The sequence below is a fragment of the Wolffia australiana genome, chromosome 8 (genome assembly GCF_029677425.1).
Source record: "Wolffia australiana isolate 7733 chromosome 8, ASM2967742v1".
NCBI classification, from domain to species: domain Eukaryota; kingdom Viridiplantae; phylum Streptophyta; class Magnoliopsida; order Alismatales; family Araceae; genus Wolffia; species Wolffia australiana.
In genome coordinates, this window is record NC_135842.1 from 11,408,019 (window position 1) to 11,423,509 (window position 15,491).

Sequence of the window (15,491 nt, forward strand, 5' to 3'; positions counted from 1 at the left end):
TGGATAAAGTGCCTCTGCTCAAGATCACCATAATGATTACAAGTCACATATTACAGCATTCCTTTTTTACTCATCTTCTCAACTTGCCCGGTTTCTCCGTCTCGTCCAGCGCGAGGAGCAGCAGCAGATCAAATAACATGGGGAAAAAAACAACTCGGGCACAAGGGCAGCAGCAGATCATATTGAGACGAAGCCAGAAGAAAAAACCAGACTGAAGAAGAAGACCAAGATCTAAGACTCAAGCTGCGCATACCAGATTCCCTGGATCTTGACATCCTTGGCGGCCTTGGAGCCTAGATCGGTATCCGACGGCTGCACGCTCTCGAACACGCCGATCACCTCGCCGGAGTCGGCTCTGCTGCTGCTCACGCTGAGCGTGATCGTCCCGGTCCCGGACGACGCGTCCTTGTTGTTCTCCTTGGCCAGCTCCTCCTCGTCTCCGCGCCCGCCGGCTGGCAGCGCCACTGCATTGTCATACCCGGCAGAGCCGCCGCGCCCCTTGGGGTCCAGGAACGACGAGCCGCGGTACGACGGCACGAGGAACGACCCGCCAAACTTGTCCGGCGTGCCGGTCGCCACCAGCTGCTTGATGGTGAACAGGAAGGGCACCCGCTCGCCGCCCGGCAGCTGCACCGTCACGGCGGCGTAGTCGATGCCGTCCTTCTCCTCGAACTTGATCGTGCCGTCGGCGGAGACCTCCAGCGGGCCCTCGATCTCGTCCAGGGTGTACGTCAACCGCGTCATCAGCTTCGTCTTTTGGAACTCCGGCGCCGAGTTCTTGCTCACGCCCTCGGCCTTGACCGTGAAGGAGGTGGGTTCGAGGCAGAGCTTCTTCAGAGTGTACTTGCCCGCCTTGAAGGGGAAGCCGTCCACACCGCCGGCGATCGTCGGGCACTGGTTCGCCGTCCCCGTCCCCTTCACCTCCATGTACGTCTTGCTCTGGATCTCGTCGAAGGTCAGCCTCTTCGGCACGCCCTCCGCGTTCGCCGCCCCCTGCCCACCATCAACCTCGTCGTCTCAGCCTCAGTTTTCAATTCAAAGATTTCCAGAAACCCCCCCGGTTCGCCGGTTAAATTGGGTTAAGCACGCGGAATTGGGAAAATCACCCTAATCCAGTGATTTAAATCCCAAAACTTAAAGAGAAATCGATGATCGGCAAGGAACTGGGCAATTCGCCAGTTAAATTGGGTTAAACATGAGGAATTTATCCAGAAATTGAAGATCGCGCAAGAGTTGGGAAAACCACCCTGATCGAGCCAGCCATTCAAATCCCAAAATTTAAAGAGAAATTGATGATCAGCAAGGAATTGGGAAATTCGTCGGTTAAATTGGTTTTATCATGCGGAATTTAACCAGAAATTGAAGATCGCGCACGAATTGGGAAAATTACCCTGATCGAGCCAGCCATTCAAATCCCAAAATTGAAAGAGAAATTGCTGATCAGCAAGGAAATCGGGAAATTCGCCGGTTAAATTGGTTTAATCATGCGGAAAAACCAGAAATTGAAGATTGCGCGCGAACTGGGAAACCCTAATCAAGGGATTCAGACCCAAAGAAGAGAAATTGCTGATCATAGAGGGATTGGGAGATCCGAGTAGAAAATCTCCTAGTTCGCTGGTTAAATCGGGTTAAACACGCGGATATTAACCAGAAATTGAAGATCGCGCGCGAATTGATAAAACCCTAATCGAGCCATTCACTACCCAAACAGGAGAAATCGATGAGCAGAAAGGGATTGGGAAATCCGAACCAAAAACCCCCTAGTTAGCCGGTTAAATCGGGTCCAACACGGAGAAAAACCAGAAATTGAAGATCGCGCACGCATTCAAACCCAAAAAAGAGAAACTGCAGATCATCAACGAATCGAAAAACTTACGGAGGCGACGAGGGCGGAGGTGGCGAGCGCGAAGCCGGCGACCTTGGCGGCCTCCGCGCAGCGCTGGGCGAAGTCCTTGACCTCGGTCTGGAGGGAGCAGCTGAACCTCGCGCCATGGCACTCGACGCCGAAGGCCTTGCCAACGGCTCCCGGCTTCCTGAGCTGCACGAGCTTCGCCGGCTGCATCAATGTCGCCGCCGCCTGAAGAGACGCCATGGCCGATCTCCTCTCACACTCTACCTCCTCGCGATCGTCTTCTTCCTCGAGCTCCTTCTTCTACTCCCCCTTCTTCTTCTTCTTCCTCGGCGAGGTGAGGAGAGATTATACGGCCAGCCAGATTTCTAAGGATAAGGGATCTTATCCTATTCGTCCTCTGATAGGCGGTCGACGCTCGCCACGTGGCGATCCCGCGATCTTCGTCGAGGGCGCGTGAGCCAGTAGAACTGGCCGTGGGCCCTACCCCCGGGAGAGGCCTTATTGGGCCTTACTGGGCCGTAGTGATCCTTTTAGAACTAATTATATAATTATTATTACGACTCTGCTACGCGGGCAACCGGTTGCCCCCGTCGAATCTTGAGGAACCGGGACACGTGGAAAAAAACTACGTGTCGTCCCAGGATTGGACCAACCGGTTGGCCAATTTTTTTTGGCGCTCTTCTTTCGCGCTCTCTCTCTCGCCCATTTCATTTTACTATATGTTCTCTCTCTCTTCCCGACGATTCTCCAGCCTCCGGAAAGCCCTGCCACCAGTCACCGCTGCCGCCGCCTTCTTCTCCAACACCGTCGAGGGTGACATCACCGTCGGCATCACCACTCCAGCATACGAAATCACCACTCCGGCATCACTGTAAGTTGATCCCTGCATACGAAAGCTTGCACGAGGCCGCTGCGAACATGCAGATCGAGGACAGAGATTTGTCCTCTGTCTTGCGGTTCACACCCGACGAGCTCGGCAACTATCTCTCCGACTTGTTCTTCGGCGATGCCTCGTCGGGGTCGAGCACTCTGCCCGTTTTTTATTCTTCTGAAAGGTCCATGGTTGAAGGTTCACCCGTGTCACCCACACAGGTCACGACCATCTGATATTAGTTGTGAGTCCGGCGCAAAGAGCAAGAATTTCCGCGTCAACAAGTTCTTCCATATCTCGGTGTTTTTCCTGTCTGAAATCCGTCTTCTTTGAGATCCGAGTCTTTGGAATCGTTCTTGCGGTTGGAAGTGGAAATTTTCTCGATAAATTTGAGTCATTCTGTGGAGAGATTCCTCTTCTTTGGGATCCGCGCCTGTTTCGAATCGTTCTTGAGTTGGAAATCACATTTTTCTGGACACAATTTGAGTTATTCTGCGGAAAGCTTCGTCATCTTCGGGACGCCGAATTCTAGGTTTCCTGCGGAAAAATCCGTCATCTTTGAGATCCGAGTCTTTGGAATAGTTCTTGCGGTTGGAAGTGGAATTTTTCTCAATAAATTTGAGTCAGTCTGTGGAGAGATTCCTCATCTTTGGGGTCTGCGCCTGTTTCGAATCGTTCTTGAGTTGGAAATCACATTTTTCTGGACACAAGTTGAGTTATTCTGCGGAAAGCTTCGTCATCTTCGGGGTGCCGAATTCATGTTCTTCGAGGTGCCCAGGCTCCTCACCCTCTCTTCCCCTTCCACCGACGCCTCCATAGCCTCGAATCCCCAAATCTTCTTCACTCTGTAGACTCTGATCCGCAGATTGGTATAGAGATTGCTACAGAGACACGCCGCCGTTCATGGTATAGAGATTTCCACACCAATTTCCATGCCATGTATAGAGAGAGAAGAGAGAGAGGAGTACAAAGAATAAGCTAAGAAGAATGTTATGGTAAAGAAGAAGAACGTGGTGAAGAAGAAAAAGAAAAGAAATGCTACACAGAAAAAGACGGAGAAGAAGAAGAACAATGCGAGGAGTGAGGCGCGGGAAGAGGAGTGAGACGCACACAAAGTAGAGAGCGGAGTGCAGCACACAATTCGAATAGAGAGAGCGAGAGAGTAAGAAGAATAACAATAAGAAGAACGTTATGGTGAAGAAGAAGAACGATGTGAAGAAGAATGTAGGAAAATGAAGACAGAGTCACCGGAGGATCGCCGGAGGACCGCCAGGAAGAGAGAATAAGGAAAATGAAATGGCGAGAGAGAGAATATTGGGAAATGAAATGGGGCTTTCCAGAGGCTGGAGAATCGCCGGAGAATCGCCAGGGTTGTTTCGCCGGAGAATCGCCACAGTTGTTTCGCCGGAGAATCGCCAGGGTTGTTTCGCCGGAGAATCGCCGGGCCTTTGAGAATCGCCGAACGAGCGTATTTTCGCCGGAGAAATGAAATATACCATATTTTTCCGAAGTTCTTTTTCCACGTGTCCCGGTTGCCCAAGATTCCTTTGGGGCAACCAGTTGCCCGCGTAGCAGGGTCGTTATTATTATTACTGGGAAGAAACACGGTGAGAAGGAGAAGCAAGAGAGGGGGGGGGGGAAGTGAGGTATAAAGATAAGTAAGAGAGAGAAATGAGAATGAGAGAGAAGGAGAGAGCAAGAGGGAGAGAGAGAGTACGAGAGAAAGAGAGAGTGAAGTAAGAGAGAGGGAAGGGAGAGAAAAAGAGTAAAATGAGAAAGAGAGAGAGTGAAGTAAGAGAGAGGGAAGTGAGAGAGAAAGAGTGAAATGAGAAAGGGAGAGATAGAGAGAGGGAAGTAAGAGATAGAAAGAGTAAAATGAGGAAGGGAGAGATAGAGAGAGAAGTAAGAGAGAAGGAAGTGTGAGAGGGAGAGATAGAGAGAGGGAAGTAAGAGAGAGAAAGAGTAAAATGAGAAATGGAGAGATATAGAGAGAAAGTGCGAAGTAAGATAGAGAGAAGTGAGAGAGAGAGAGAGAGTAAGATAAGAAAGAGAGAGATAGAGAGAGGGAAGCAAGAGAGAGAAAGAGTAAAATGAGAAAGGGAGAGATAGAGAGAGAAAAGTAAGAGAGAGGGAAATGAGAGAGAAGGAGAAGAGAGAGAGAAATGAGAATGAGAAAGAGATGGGTATGAGCTCAGTATTTTGTATTTGTAAAAGTTTAGTATTGTTCGATATATTTGGGGTTCATCTCTTTACCTAATTAGTTGTTTGTAGGCTCCATAAAGCTATTGGAGGGTGTGTGAGCTAGCTAGACTGGTTGTGGGTTCCACAAGGAAAGACGGTGTTGGGCAAAAAGATTGGGCTCTTAAGATCTTGAAAGGAACTTTTTTTTTTGGGGAGGAACACGGCGCTCGGTATGAGCTCATCAGACCGATTCAGCCGTGCCCTGGACGCCACCCAGAAAGATTTTATACAAGTAAAAGTTAGATATATTTTGTGTTCATCTGTTTATCTAATTACTCATTTGTACACTTTATAAAGCTCGTGGGGGGCATGAGACTTGTCGATGTGGGGCCTACCGTGGGGAGCATTATTCGACCGAACTGGGCCCTCATGATTGTGATGGAATTTGTTTTGGGGAAGAAACATGGTGCCGGGTACAAATTGGTTTGGATGATACTTCTTATCCTTTCATATTTCATTATGGTATAATTATTCATTTTTTAAAAATTTTAGTTTTAAATTTATTTCCTATATTTATTTTACTGTTGTTATTATGTAAATCCCTGTTGGACTCAAGGGAAGAATGTCAAGATCCTAGAATGCCAGGGAGCAGCAACTACCAGGTCTCCTTGGAACGCTCCTGTTCTTTGGATCCAAAAATTATTAATTATTAGTATTCCCTTCATCTTGAGCCAAGGTTTAGTGGATATCTCAACTCAGTTTACCATTTTGGGGGTTCACTTTCTACATAGACTTGAAAGAAGCTATTCTTTCGACTTATGTTCTCATATTTTTCTCCAAACCAAGACTCTTTAGAATGTTCCTGCAAATAAAACCTTATCAACTATTTGTATTCAAGCTGTCTTGAGTTAAACATGTTACTTATAATCAATTTTATTGGCACCACAACTCATTTGTTTGTTCTACATTCAGTGTGGTCTTATGACGAAAGGAGTACATAATTTTATGTTTATTTTAACTTAATTAATATGTTTTTATCAAAAGAATAAATGTTTCGATATATTATTTTGCATATCCTCAACATTCCATGTGCTGAAATGAAACTTTATAAATAATTATTAATATTTGAAAATTTTGTGTTATAGTAGCAGCACAGTCTTGTATGGTATATTTAAGCTGCACCTATAAATTGGACTATTTCATTGTTGGATATTTTCAAAGTAAGGTGGTTGCAGTTGAAGTATATAGCTAAAGCACAAAAATATCTTTTTGGAAACCCAATGAGTGGAAATTGGCCCACTAATAGGTGATGCAGAATGGATGGGAAGCGGAAGCAAAAGACAACTGTATAAAAACATAAATTTTATTCCTCTATCTATTGAAGAAGACATGTTCCATGAGGCTAATGGGATCTTGATTGTGACCAACTGACATTATACAAAAAGCCATCATATTTCACAAGAGAAAACATATTTTGAGCTTATCAGCAGCAGATACCAATAACAACCAAATATATATTCATAAGAGCTTATTAACACACAACCTAGAGGGAAACTAAAAAAAATTAAAGTCAAACGGAAGAAATGACCTCATCAATACTTCATTCAGGATTGATCAGTCCACGCTTACTCCCATACCCATTCATCCATGCGTTTATTGCCTGTGATTGAGTCGATAGCAATCACGATACGTATGATCTCCACCTTCATATGATCATGCTGCTTTGAGCATCGCTAGATGAAAGGTGCACCAAGGGAGGATCAGCATCATGCTATTGGGTGTACTCCTGCATTTCATTAAATTGTGAATGTTGACCCGCAGTCATGGCAAGTCACTGAGACAATGAGCCGAGCAATAATGGCCTTTATATCATCCATAACTTGGCTTTTTAACTTCTACTTTTTGACAAAGATACAAAATATCCCATCAGACAATAACTGATATTCGGTTCAAAGCTCTGTGCTGATAGTGGTTCAGATCATAATGTTATTTCGAATGAACAAATCTGACATGGCGATAGAAGATGCTGACACTATGTTTGCTAGTTACTTCACTTGTCTGGGCTTTTCTATGTCTTTTGCAGGACACATCTCACACTCACACATCATATCACATAGATGTGTTCCATGCTTAAGAATGATGGATAATTGTATATGTACATTTAACTTTGATGCATCATCCTTCTCGTCATGATGTGGGTCTTTATCCATATTATCCTCCGGCATCAACAACTGTGTGCTCTGTCGCCTACATCACAACTAATAGAATGCTGCATATTTTTCAAATTGGATTCATTTTTCAGTAAAGCAATAAGTGTAACTTTCAATTTCAATTTGAATATTAATACATTAAAATGGTGGGGTGAGTACTCTGGTTCATTTTGGCAAGTCGTCTGATAGTGAGAACAAGTCCTTCAAAAGCTTAACAAGCGAATGAATAAGTGGATGGTGAAACAAAAGGGACACGTTTTTCCGATGTTGAAGAAAATTTTAATAGTTCTAAAAGTTTGGGAATAGGTAAAACATATTATTCAAAGTTCAAAAAATAATAAAACATATAATTCCATATTAATATAATTAGTCCACATGGCCGCACATAAACTAAGATGCAATCACACAAAGCATAAGTCCAAATGAATAGGAAAGTGACACATAACCTAAATCTAACAGTATAACTAAAACATATCAATGGTTGAGTAAATCACAAAGATAGAAACGCCACTGATGGAACTCAACACATAAAAAAGACAAGAGTTAATCAATCCAATTAGTCAACTGAAGAACACCAAACATCACTTGACTTTAGATTAACCACACTTCCTAACCAACATAGCCAAATATATCTTCTCCATTTCTTTTGGATATTGTATGCCATATATCTTCTTCAATTGTATCTTGATTCATGAGGATTGGTCTATGTTAACCCATCCCACAGAGAGAGAGAGATGGAGAGAAAGAGATATATGGGCATTATTGATAGTGTCTACCTATCTGCTACGAGCCTCCCACTAGGGATCAGGGTTCACATCATATCAAATAAATAGAATGCTGATTGAATGTTTCCATCTATCAAATGAAGATTTGATCTGAACAGATCAAATCTTTCGATTGAAAAAAATTAGATCAAGTACCGACAAATTATTCGATCGATTTGATTTTTTTGTTCGTGTTTGACCGAAAATTTATTCAAATGATTCAAACAAAATTGAACAATTCAGCCATAAAATGAAAATATGTGAGATTGGAATTAATTTTTCGAAGAAGAAGGGGTGAGGGAACTCATATTTTCTGAAAAATTTGTAATGAGGTAGGTAAAATATGTTGAAATATTTTGAAAGACAAAGGCATGAGTTTATAAGGAAGAGTTATAAGTTAGCCATTATTATGTAAATTATATCTAATTATAGGTATAAAATTATAGTAAAAATATTATGGAGTACTAAGGTATGACAATGTGAGATGAATTGATAGGAGAGAACTATAAATCACCATTATGAGACTACGAGTTGACATCCTAGCTTGAGACAATGTCAATATTGTGACCTGACGAGACTGTGTGATGTGATTGGGTGAGATGATGTCCCTGACATTACATGCGGACGACATCATGAAGCATTTCGATGGATGACGTCCCCGGGTTAGACCATATCAATACCATGAACCGACAAGATGATGTGACATGACCAGATGTGACGTCATTCCTGACGTCACATGCCAACGATGTTGTTGGCCACGCGCGTGGATGGCATCCTAGCTTGAGACCACATGATGTCGGACGTTGTCGATGGCATCGTCCGACGGATGGTATTCACTAAAATAAATGTGGCTATGTGATGCGTATAACCTAGGTGAAACATACGTGCAGGGCCGACGAGTGGAGATTACGCCGAGTTTTGAGCTCCGAGGTGGGCTTCTGTTGATGGTGATGGTGACCTTTTGACCCTCGTCAGAGCGATGATGGCGACTACGGTGCTGAATGAAACAAGTCCGTAGGGGCTCGCACATAACGGACGGGCTCGACCCGTGCCTAGGAAGACGCTCAACTTCATAGTTTTCACAATAAATGTCTCTCACCTAATTCCAACCCCATCGCGGTGGAGTGCAGTAAAAAATATACTGAAAGACGTAATATAACTAACGAGCAAAGGGGAACGGCGTACCTCGTCTGTAGGATTCTTCATTTTGTCATTGATGTCTTCGTCGTTTCAATGGACAGGTACGGGCAGGACGATGGAGAAATGCCAAAGACAGGCACAGAATAACTCTACAGGCGACGACAGTGCGGCACGGGATCATGATGGTGGAGGTTTTGATCGAAGGAACGAACCGGGGACAATGGTGAGATGGCTCGTGTGATGGCTGGGCTCGACTGACGCAGTAGAGACGTGGAGTCAGTGCGGGCGGAGAACATCAATCAGCCTCGTCAACTCTGGGCACAAGCAACGCATGGGTGGAACCACCAGCAATTCTGGGCACGAGTGGTGCTGGTGGTTCAGCTGCCGCATTCCAGGTTGACGGCGCTAGGATTTGGGCAGGGTTGACAGTGCATGTCGGTGCAAGGGACGTGGCGGGCACGATCTATTCTGCAATCAAGTTACCACTTGAAGTTGCGTCAACCATTACGGCACTGTCAAGGGCGCCCGTGGGTTGTACACTTCAAAGGAACCACGGGTCGGAGCTCGCAGGTCCGTCCATCCAATAGAAGAACAAGGAAAAAAACTCCCAGATCTATCGACGATGCACGATAGCAGACACGCGGCGAAAGGATGATCGCGTGATCAACCATTTGCCCGCCACGGAAGACCACGAGTTTGCGACACAACGTTGGTGACCGGGGTGTCCACGCAGTGCGACTCGGCTGGGGTGGCTTCAGCCAGGCGTGGGCTGCTTTTGACGTAGGACGACTATGGGATGGACGATTTAGGGCGGATGACGAGGCTATGGGTAGGAATGGGTAAGGGATAAAACAATCCACAGAAATCACGGTCGATTCTCGGACTTAAAACCGATGAAATCTGGTGGTGCAGCTCCAACCCTTATCGAGGCGGAGTACTGTCTTCCCCACCGCGGCGATGCCTAAGCACCAAATCAATACCTCGAATTCACGTCGCGAAGAAACACTCGAGAAAGGAGAGAAGAAGAGGAAATCCAAGTCTAATTCTGACGGCGGTGGAAACTTCCCGAGAAAATACTGAGCGGAGAACACGCCGACACCACGGGGTTCAGGTATACCTCAGCACCGTAGTGCGTGTAGAGGCTGCGGTAATTCTGCTCGTGGCGGCGGCGGCGTGATACTAGAACGGCGCTCGGGCGTTGTCCGCCCTGGTTGACGTTATGAAGCGGGGGCCGGGTCGGGCGCGACGAACTCCCAGCAAGGCCCGTAGCGGCGCGCGCGCGGCTTGAGGCGCCGCCGACGACAGCAGCGCGCGCGCGACGCGGCGTCTGAGGCGCACGCGGCGACGGGATGGTACGCAGCGTGGCGTGCGGTCGCGGCGTGTGACCGCGCGGCTGCGCGGCGGTGATGACGACGGCGCGGCAGCGGCGGCGGTGGCGGCGGCGGCGGCAGCGGTGATAGCGGCGGCAGCGGCGGCACGGGGAAGGTTAGGGCAAGATGAGGTAGGGCAATCCTCCAAGAAGAGTTAGAAAGAAAACTCAATTCTTGAATTATGATTGCCTAATGAGTTCTTGAAACAAATGACCTTATATAGGCCTTGGCGGAAAGAGAAAATAACTAGAAAATAAGACGCAAGGGAAAACGTGCATCACGTCACGCCAAAGGGCAGTTGTGGATCTGCCTTTGGCGTCGTGTCATGACGCGCGTGGAGACGTGCGCGGGTGGTGACGTGGCGGACGACGGTTGTGGCGTGTTGACTTCTTCGTTGACTCCTGTTGACCGAGGTGGGTTGACTTCTGTTGACTTCATCTTTGGATCCGTAACGTCTGTGTTGACCCCGACTGCCTGCGGTGACGTGTCCCAGGCTGATGCATTGGCTTCATCCTCGCCATCAGCTTTCTTCGCGGAACAACCGTCGAGGGTGATCTCAGCGGTGCGAGAGGTTGACCTCCTCATGGGCACTTCGGTAGAGGATAGGTCGGCCGTGCCATGCAAGAGCGACCGTGTGGGCAGATGCAATGTCGGCTGTGTGGTGCACCTCGGCAGTCGCAAGGTCGACTGAGTGGTAGATGCAAGGTCGGCCGTGCAAGGTCAGCCGTGCAAGGGTCGGGCGTGCGGCGGAGCCTCATGGTGCACTCGGTTGGCAACGGCTCTGACGGCGACTAAGATCAGGGCGGCCAAACAACCACGTCCGCAGATTTGCTCTGCCGCGACGTCACAAATCCGGAAAGTGAATCTGAGAGGAGGGAGGACACTCGACGGTGCTCCCTTGTCTCCTCTGTCTTCTCCTCTTTCCCTTTGCTCCTCCTTCCACTCTCCTCTTCTTCTCTCAAGATGAGACCTGGACGTGGAATAACTGCAGCACAAATTCCAGATCTGGGTGGAACGTGGTCCCATCATGGCCTTATATAGGGCCATGATGGGCCCTTACAGTGAGTCCATGAGGAGGAGCCCAATAAGTTCCTCCCCCTCCATTTTACAACATTAAAAAAAGGACATTACAAAATCAAAAGATGCGAAACTAAGATGATACAGCGGGATTGAAAGCACGGCGACACATACGCATCATGACGACTTGGGTTCACTCGTCATGACGAACAAAACACTGGATTTAAATGACTGAAGACAGAAAAAAAAAACACGAAGAGACAGACGCGGACATGCCTACCCGGGGTATTTAAACCCCGTCATCCTCATGGACGCTTTGGCGTGCTGGTTGGGCTGGACATGGACTGGTGGAGATGGTGATGACGGTGATGATGGCTCCGCTGATGATTCGTTGGTGTCGTCTAGATGCGCTCTATTACCACATCAATACCCTAACCCGGCAATATGACATGACGTCACCTGGCGAGACAAAGTCTCTAACGTGACATGTTGATGATGGATGACGTCCTTGGTTGAGACCATGTCAATATTGTGAGCTTATGAGACAACGTGATGTGATTGGGTGAGACGATGTCCCCAACATCACATGTTGATGATATCATCAGCCATGCGGTTGAACGACATCCTGGATTGAGACCACGTCAATGTTGTGACCAGATGAGATGACATGATATGACCAAGTGAGACAACACCCCCGACGTCACATGCCGACAACGTCATCGAGCACGACAATGGATGATGCCCTCGGTTGAGACCACGTTAATACCATGAGAACAACAGGGAAAATGCCCCCACATTACAGGATAGAGTGTAATGTACCTTAGATTTCCTTTTCTTTTCTTTCAATATTTTTGGGTTTTTCTTGTAATTCCAAACATCCCAAGGGAGAAGGCTATAAAAGCCCCCTCCCTTGACGTAAACATTAGTGAAAATTGAATAGAGAAAGTTGTGTTGTTGTTGTTGTGTCATTGTTCTTGTGCCAAGCCCTCCTCTTGCTCACTTGCGATGAGCCCTTGACGTCCTGGCGTCCTTTTCATCATCTGCAAGCCGTAGCCTTCATCTTCACCGTCACCACCATGGCTCTCCAAGGCCATATGCAAGATGTAGCCTTCGTCTTCACGGTCGCCACCACCGCCGTTTGCAAGCTGGAGCCTTCGTCTTCATGGTCGCCACTGCCGCTCTCCAACGCTGTCCTGCATCAGATGGCAGCCTCAATGTCACATGTCGACGATACCATTGGCCACACAAGTGGACGACATCCTAGCTTGAGACTATGTCAATACTGTGAGATGATGGGACATGACCAAGTGATAGACAAACAATATGCATGTGGCTAAAACATGTAATTAATGATAGTGAGAATGATAACTAAAAGTTTGTTTCGTGAGACAAAGGGGTCATTGTATTTTTTCATTCGTGAAACATTCTCTAGCAATCAATCAATCTTGTTCTTCTTTGTGGTTCTCTTGCTCCGTGCTCCCCCACAACACTAAGTGTGTGCAAATCTGCAAGATTAAGATGAATTAATGATCTTAAAAAAGACAAATCTGACTTACAAAGATCCCTATCTGTGGTTGTGGTTGTTTACCATGATAACGATAGTTCATCATCCAATAAATATTCATCAATGGTAGTGTTTTGTGCTTGCCGTTTGGTTTTGTATGGCTACAACCAACACGTCATAGTTGTCAATACCTCAATATTTTTTGTATTCAAATGGTGTCTGTTTCATGTGATGACGATCTGACCAGTGGAGAATAGTCTCTATGTTGGGGCAAAGGTTAGCAATATTGATAGAAACTCTTTGGCTATCTTCGCTAATCGAGGGAACTATCGTTGCCCAGTTTCCTTCCACCAGGATAATGTGTCTGTAGTAGGATAAAAGGAAGCAGAAACATAGTCATCCAACTCATTTGTAGAGACTATTGACCCATGATATGAATCATGCATCATGTAGAGCTTCAATACTTTCATAAAAATATCAATGTGAAGGCTTGGCATCAGTAATGATTTTGTTCTACCAATTTGACACATACTGTGAGTTTCTCGTTCTGCCATTTTTTGAAGCCTACGGTGCACATAGCTCAAGACAACTGAGTGTCACAATGGATCCATTGACGCTAATTTTACTGCAAGGTGCAACATGGCTACAACATTTACGACTATATTGCGCTTTGGCCTAAATATATACTTTGACAACTTTGTCGCCATTTGGTTGATAGCGGCCAAGAGCAAAACACATGAATCTTCTGTCAAACTCTCACTAAATTTGTCAAAGTACATATTTGGTTGAAGCGTAGAAGTGATCTCTATACGTGGACATTCGACAACGTACAACACCTACAACCATAGGTATTGTAAGCATGATCATCCTGGTGGATGAGTTTGTGGCCCCTACAAATAGCTTCAAATTTTTTATGAACTCAGTGAGCATGTCCCACTCGTCATCAGTAATGTGGAGGTTTGGTTTTTGCATATCGATAAGGAGGGTCATGGTGAACAAGGCCTGCCAACATGTTGAAAGCCCAACATGTTGCGTCATCGCTTCCAACATGTTGCGGGTGGAGTTCCACCTTGTTGGCATGTCAAGGGTGAATTTGTTGCTATTTGGAAGCCCAGTTGTCGCACATGTCTCCCCTTATCATAGTTATCAACTATCTAACTCATGACACAACTTTCCAATGAGAGAAAAAACTAGCACTTGTACCAGATGACTCCCTCATTAGATCATTCTCTCGAGTCATGCTAGTATCGTCCTCCTCTATGAAGGCATGTTCTCAAATGTAAAGATTTGCTAGCCCAGCTTGGACAACAGGGTTAATGATGTGGGTGAAACAAAGAACATGAAGGGCATGCATGACACACAGATTCATATCCATTTCTTTGTCTGACAATACTATGATCATTCTATCGTTGCATAAAGCATTTACATTATAAAACGATCATCTAAGTATTGGTATGGAATATACATTAACTACAAGTTTGAATTCTTCGAGCACTGACATGACAACTTTGCTCATTTTCTTTCCAAAATGGTCGCAGGCTAGTTCCCGAATAGACAACACCTAGTTCCTTAACTTCCACTCATCATCAATCTAACTATAGTGATGCCAAGTAGTTCAATATCATTCTCTGATGTCCACGTGCCCACATTTAGGGAGATATGGTCGACATTTGTGAGTTCCTAAGTAAATTGATTCTTCATCTCACGATAGGACTCCATGAATGACTCTTACGGTACTCTCGAGCTTGGAATATGCATGTCCAATTTTACATAGAACTGAGACCATCACACAAAACCCTTTTGTCTGCTATACTACATGGTCTTCAATTCATATGCGCTGCCCAAGCTCTACTTTAGATGCTTCATGGATAATCCCAGTCCTTCTCAGTGCGCAGGCCACCACATAATTGGTCAGCGAATAATTTCTTTATCTTCCGTAGTCCCTTCAATTCGTCGTGTGTAACACAATGAAAATTCTTGAGATGCCTCCAAAAGAAAGTTGTACTGCCTGCATGTTCCTATTGATGATGGCCTTGATTTGGGGGGGGGGGTTGACCTTCATTCATACCTTACATACGTATTGTTGAGGTCTTGTCTTCCTGAAATACTAGAATACCATGTACCTTGGTGCATAGTGTCTGCTTGCATCGGTCAACCCCTCAATTAGATCAATCGCTTTTCTTGGCATACCACTAACTAGTGCTTCGTCACTTGTTTGATCACCCATGTGTTCACCATCGTTATGCGAACCAATAGGAGATGAGCTTTCAGATGTTTCCTCGTTAGGGGATGGATATCCAAGATATGAGTCTGCATGTTTATCGATAGAATCACCATTGAATCCATCATTTATATTAAGCATAGATAATAATGTTTTATTAGATTTTCATGTAGGGTCCATCGTGATGAATCAAAAATCATGATCAGTCATGAGAAAATAAATAATGTAGGAAAAAAGACTCCAACATAAGATCCCTATTTCTAGGAAAATGACCAAGAGATGCAATTTTGGTGGGGCATGAAGAAGATGAATGACTCATTCATCTTGGAGAGGGTATGTGAAGATATATGTTGGAAACAAA

The 15,491-nt window shown here is 45.7% G+C and overlaps 1 protein-coding gene and 1 long non-coding RNA gene across 2 annotated transcripts; one reads left to right on the forward strand and one right to left on the reverse strand.

Annotated features, from left to right (window-relative positions):
• LOC144706852 (oxygen-evolving enhancer protein 1, chloroplastic-like) lies at positions 1–2,186 on the reverse strand. The gene is made up of 2 exons (XM_078579914.1): positions 1,877–2,186; positions 1–993 (listed from the first exon to the last, which is right to left on the reverse strand). The coding sequence occupies exons 1-2, from the start codon at positions 2,090–2,092 to the stop codon at positions 232–234; spliced, it is 978 nt and encodes a 325-aa protein (XP_078436040.1). The 5' UTR covers positions 2,093–2,186; the 3' UTR covers positions 1–231.
• Positions 2,187–2,447: 261 nt separating this feature from the next.
• On the forward strand, positions 2,448–3,453 carry LOC144707194 (uncharacterized). The gene is made up of 2 exons (XR_013582409.1): positions 2,448–2,723; positions 2,945–3,453. It is a non-coding gene; the product is annotated as an uncharacterized LOC144707194 (long non-coding RNA).
• The last annotated feature ends 12,038 nt before the right edge of the window (positions 3,454–15,491 follow it).

What these genes read in the sequence shown, in the direction of transcription:
- LOC144706852 (XM_078579914.1), bottom strand. Translation starts at nt 2,092, where the DNA reads ATGGCGTCTCTTCAGGCGGCGGCGACATTGATGCAGCCGGCGAAGCTC. An exon ending in CCTCCGCCCTCGTCGCCTCC is followed by an intron (nt 994 to 1,876) that starts GTAAGTTTTTCG and finishes GATGGTGGGCAG; the next exon opens with GGGGCGGCGAACGCGGAGGG.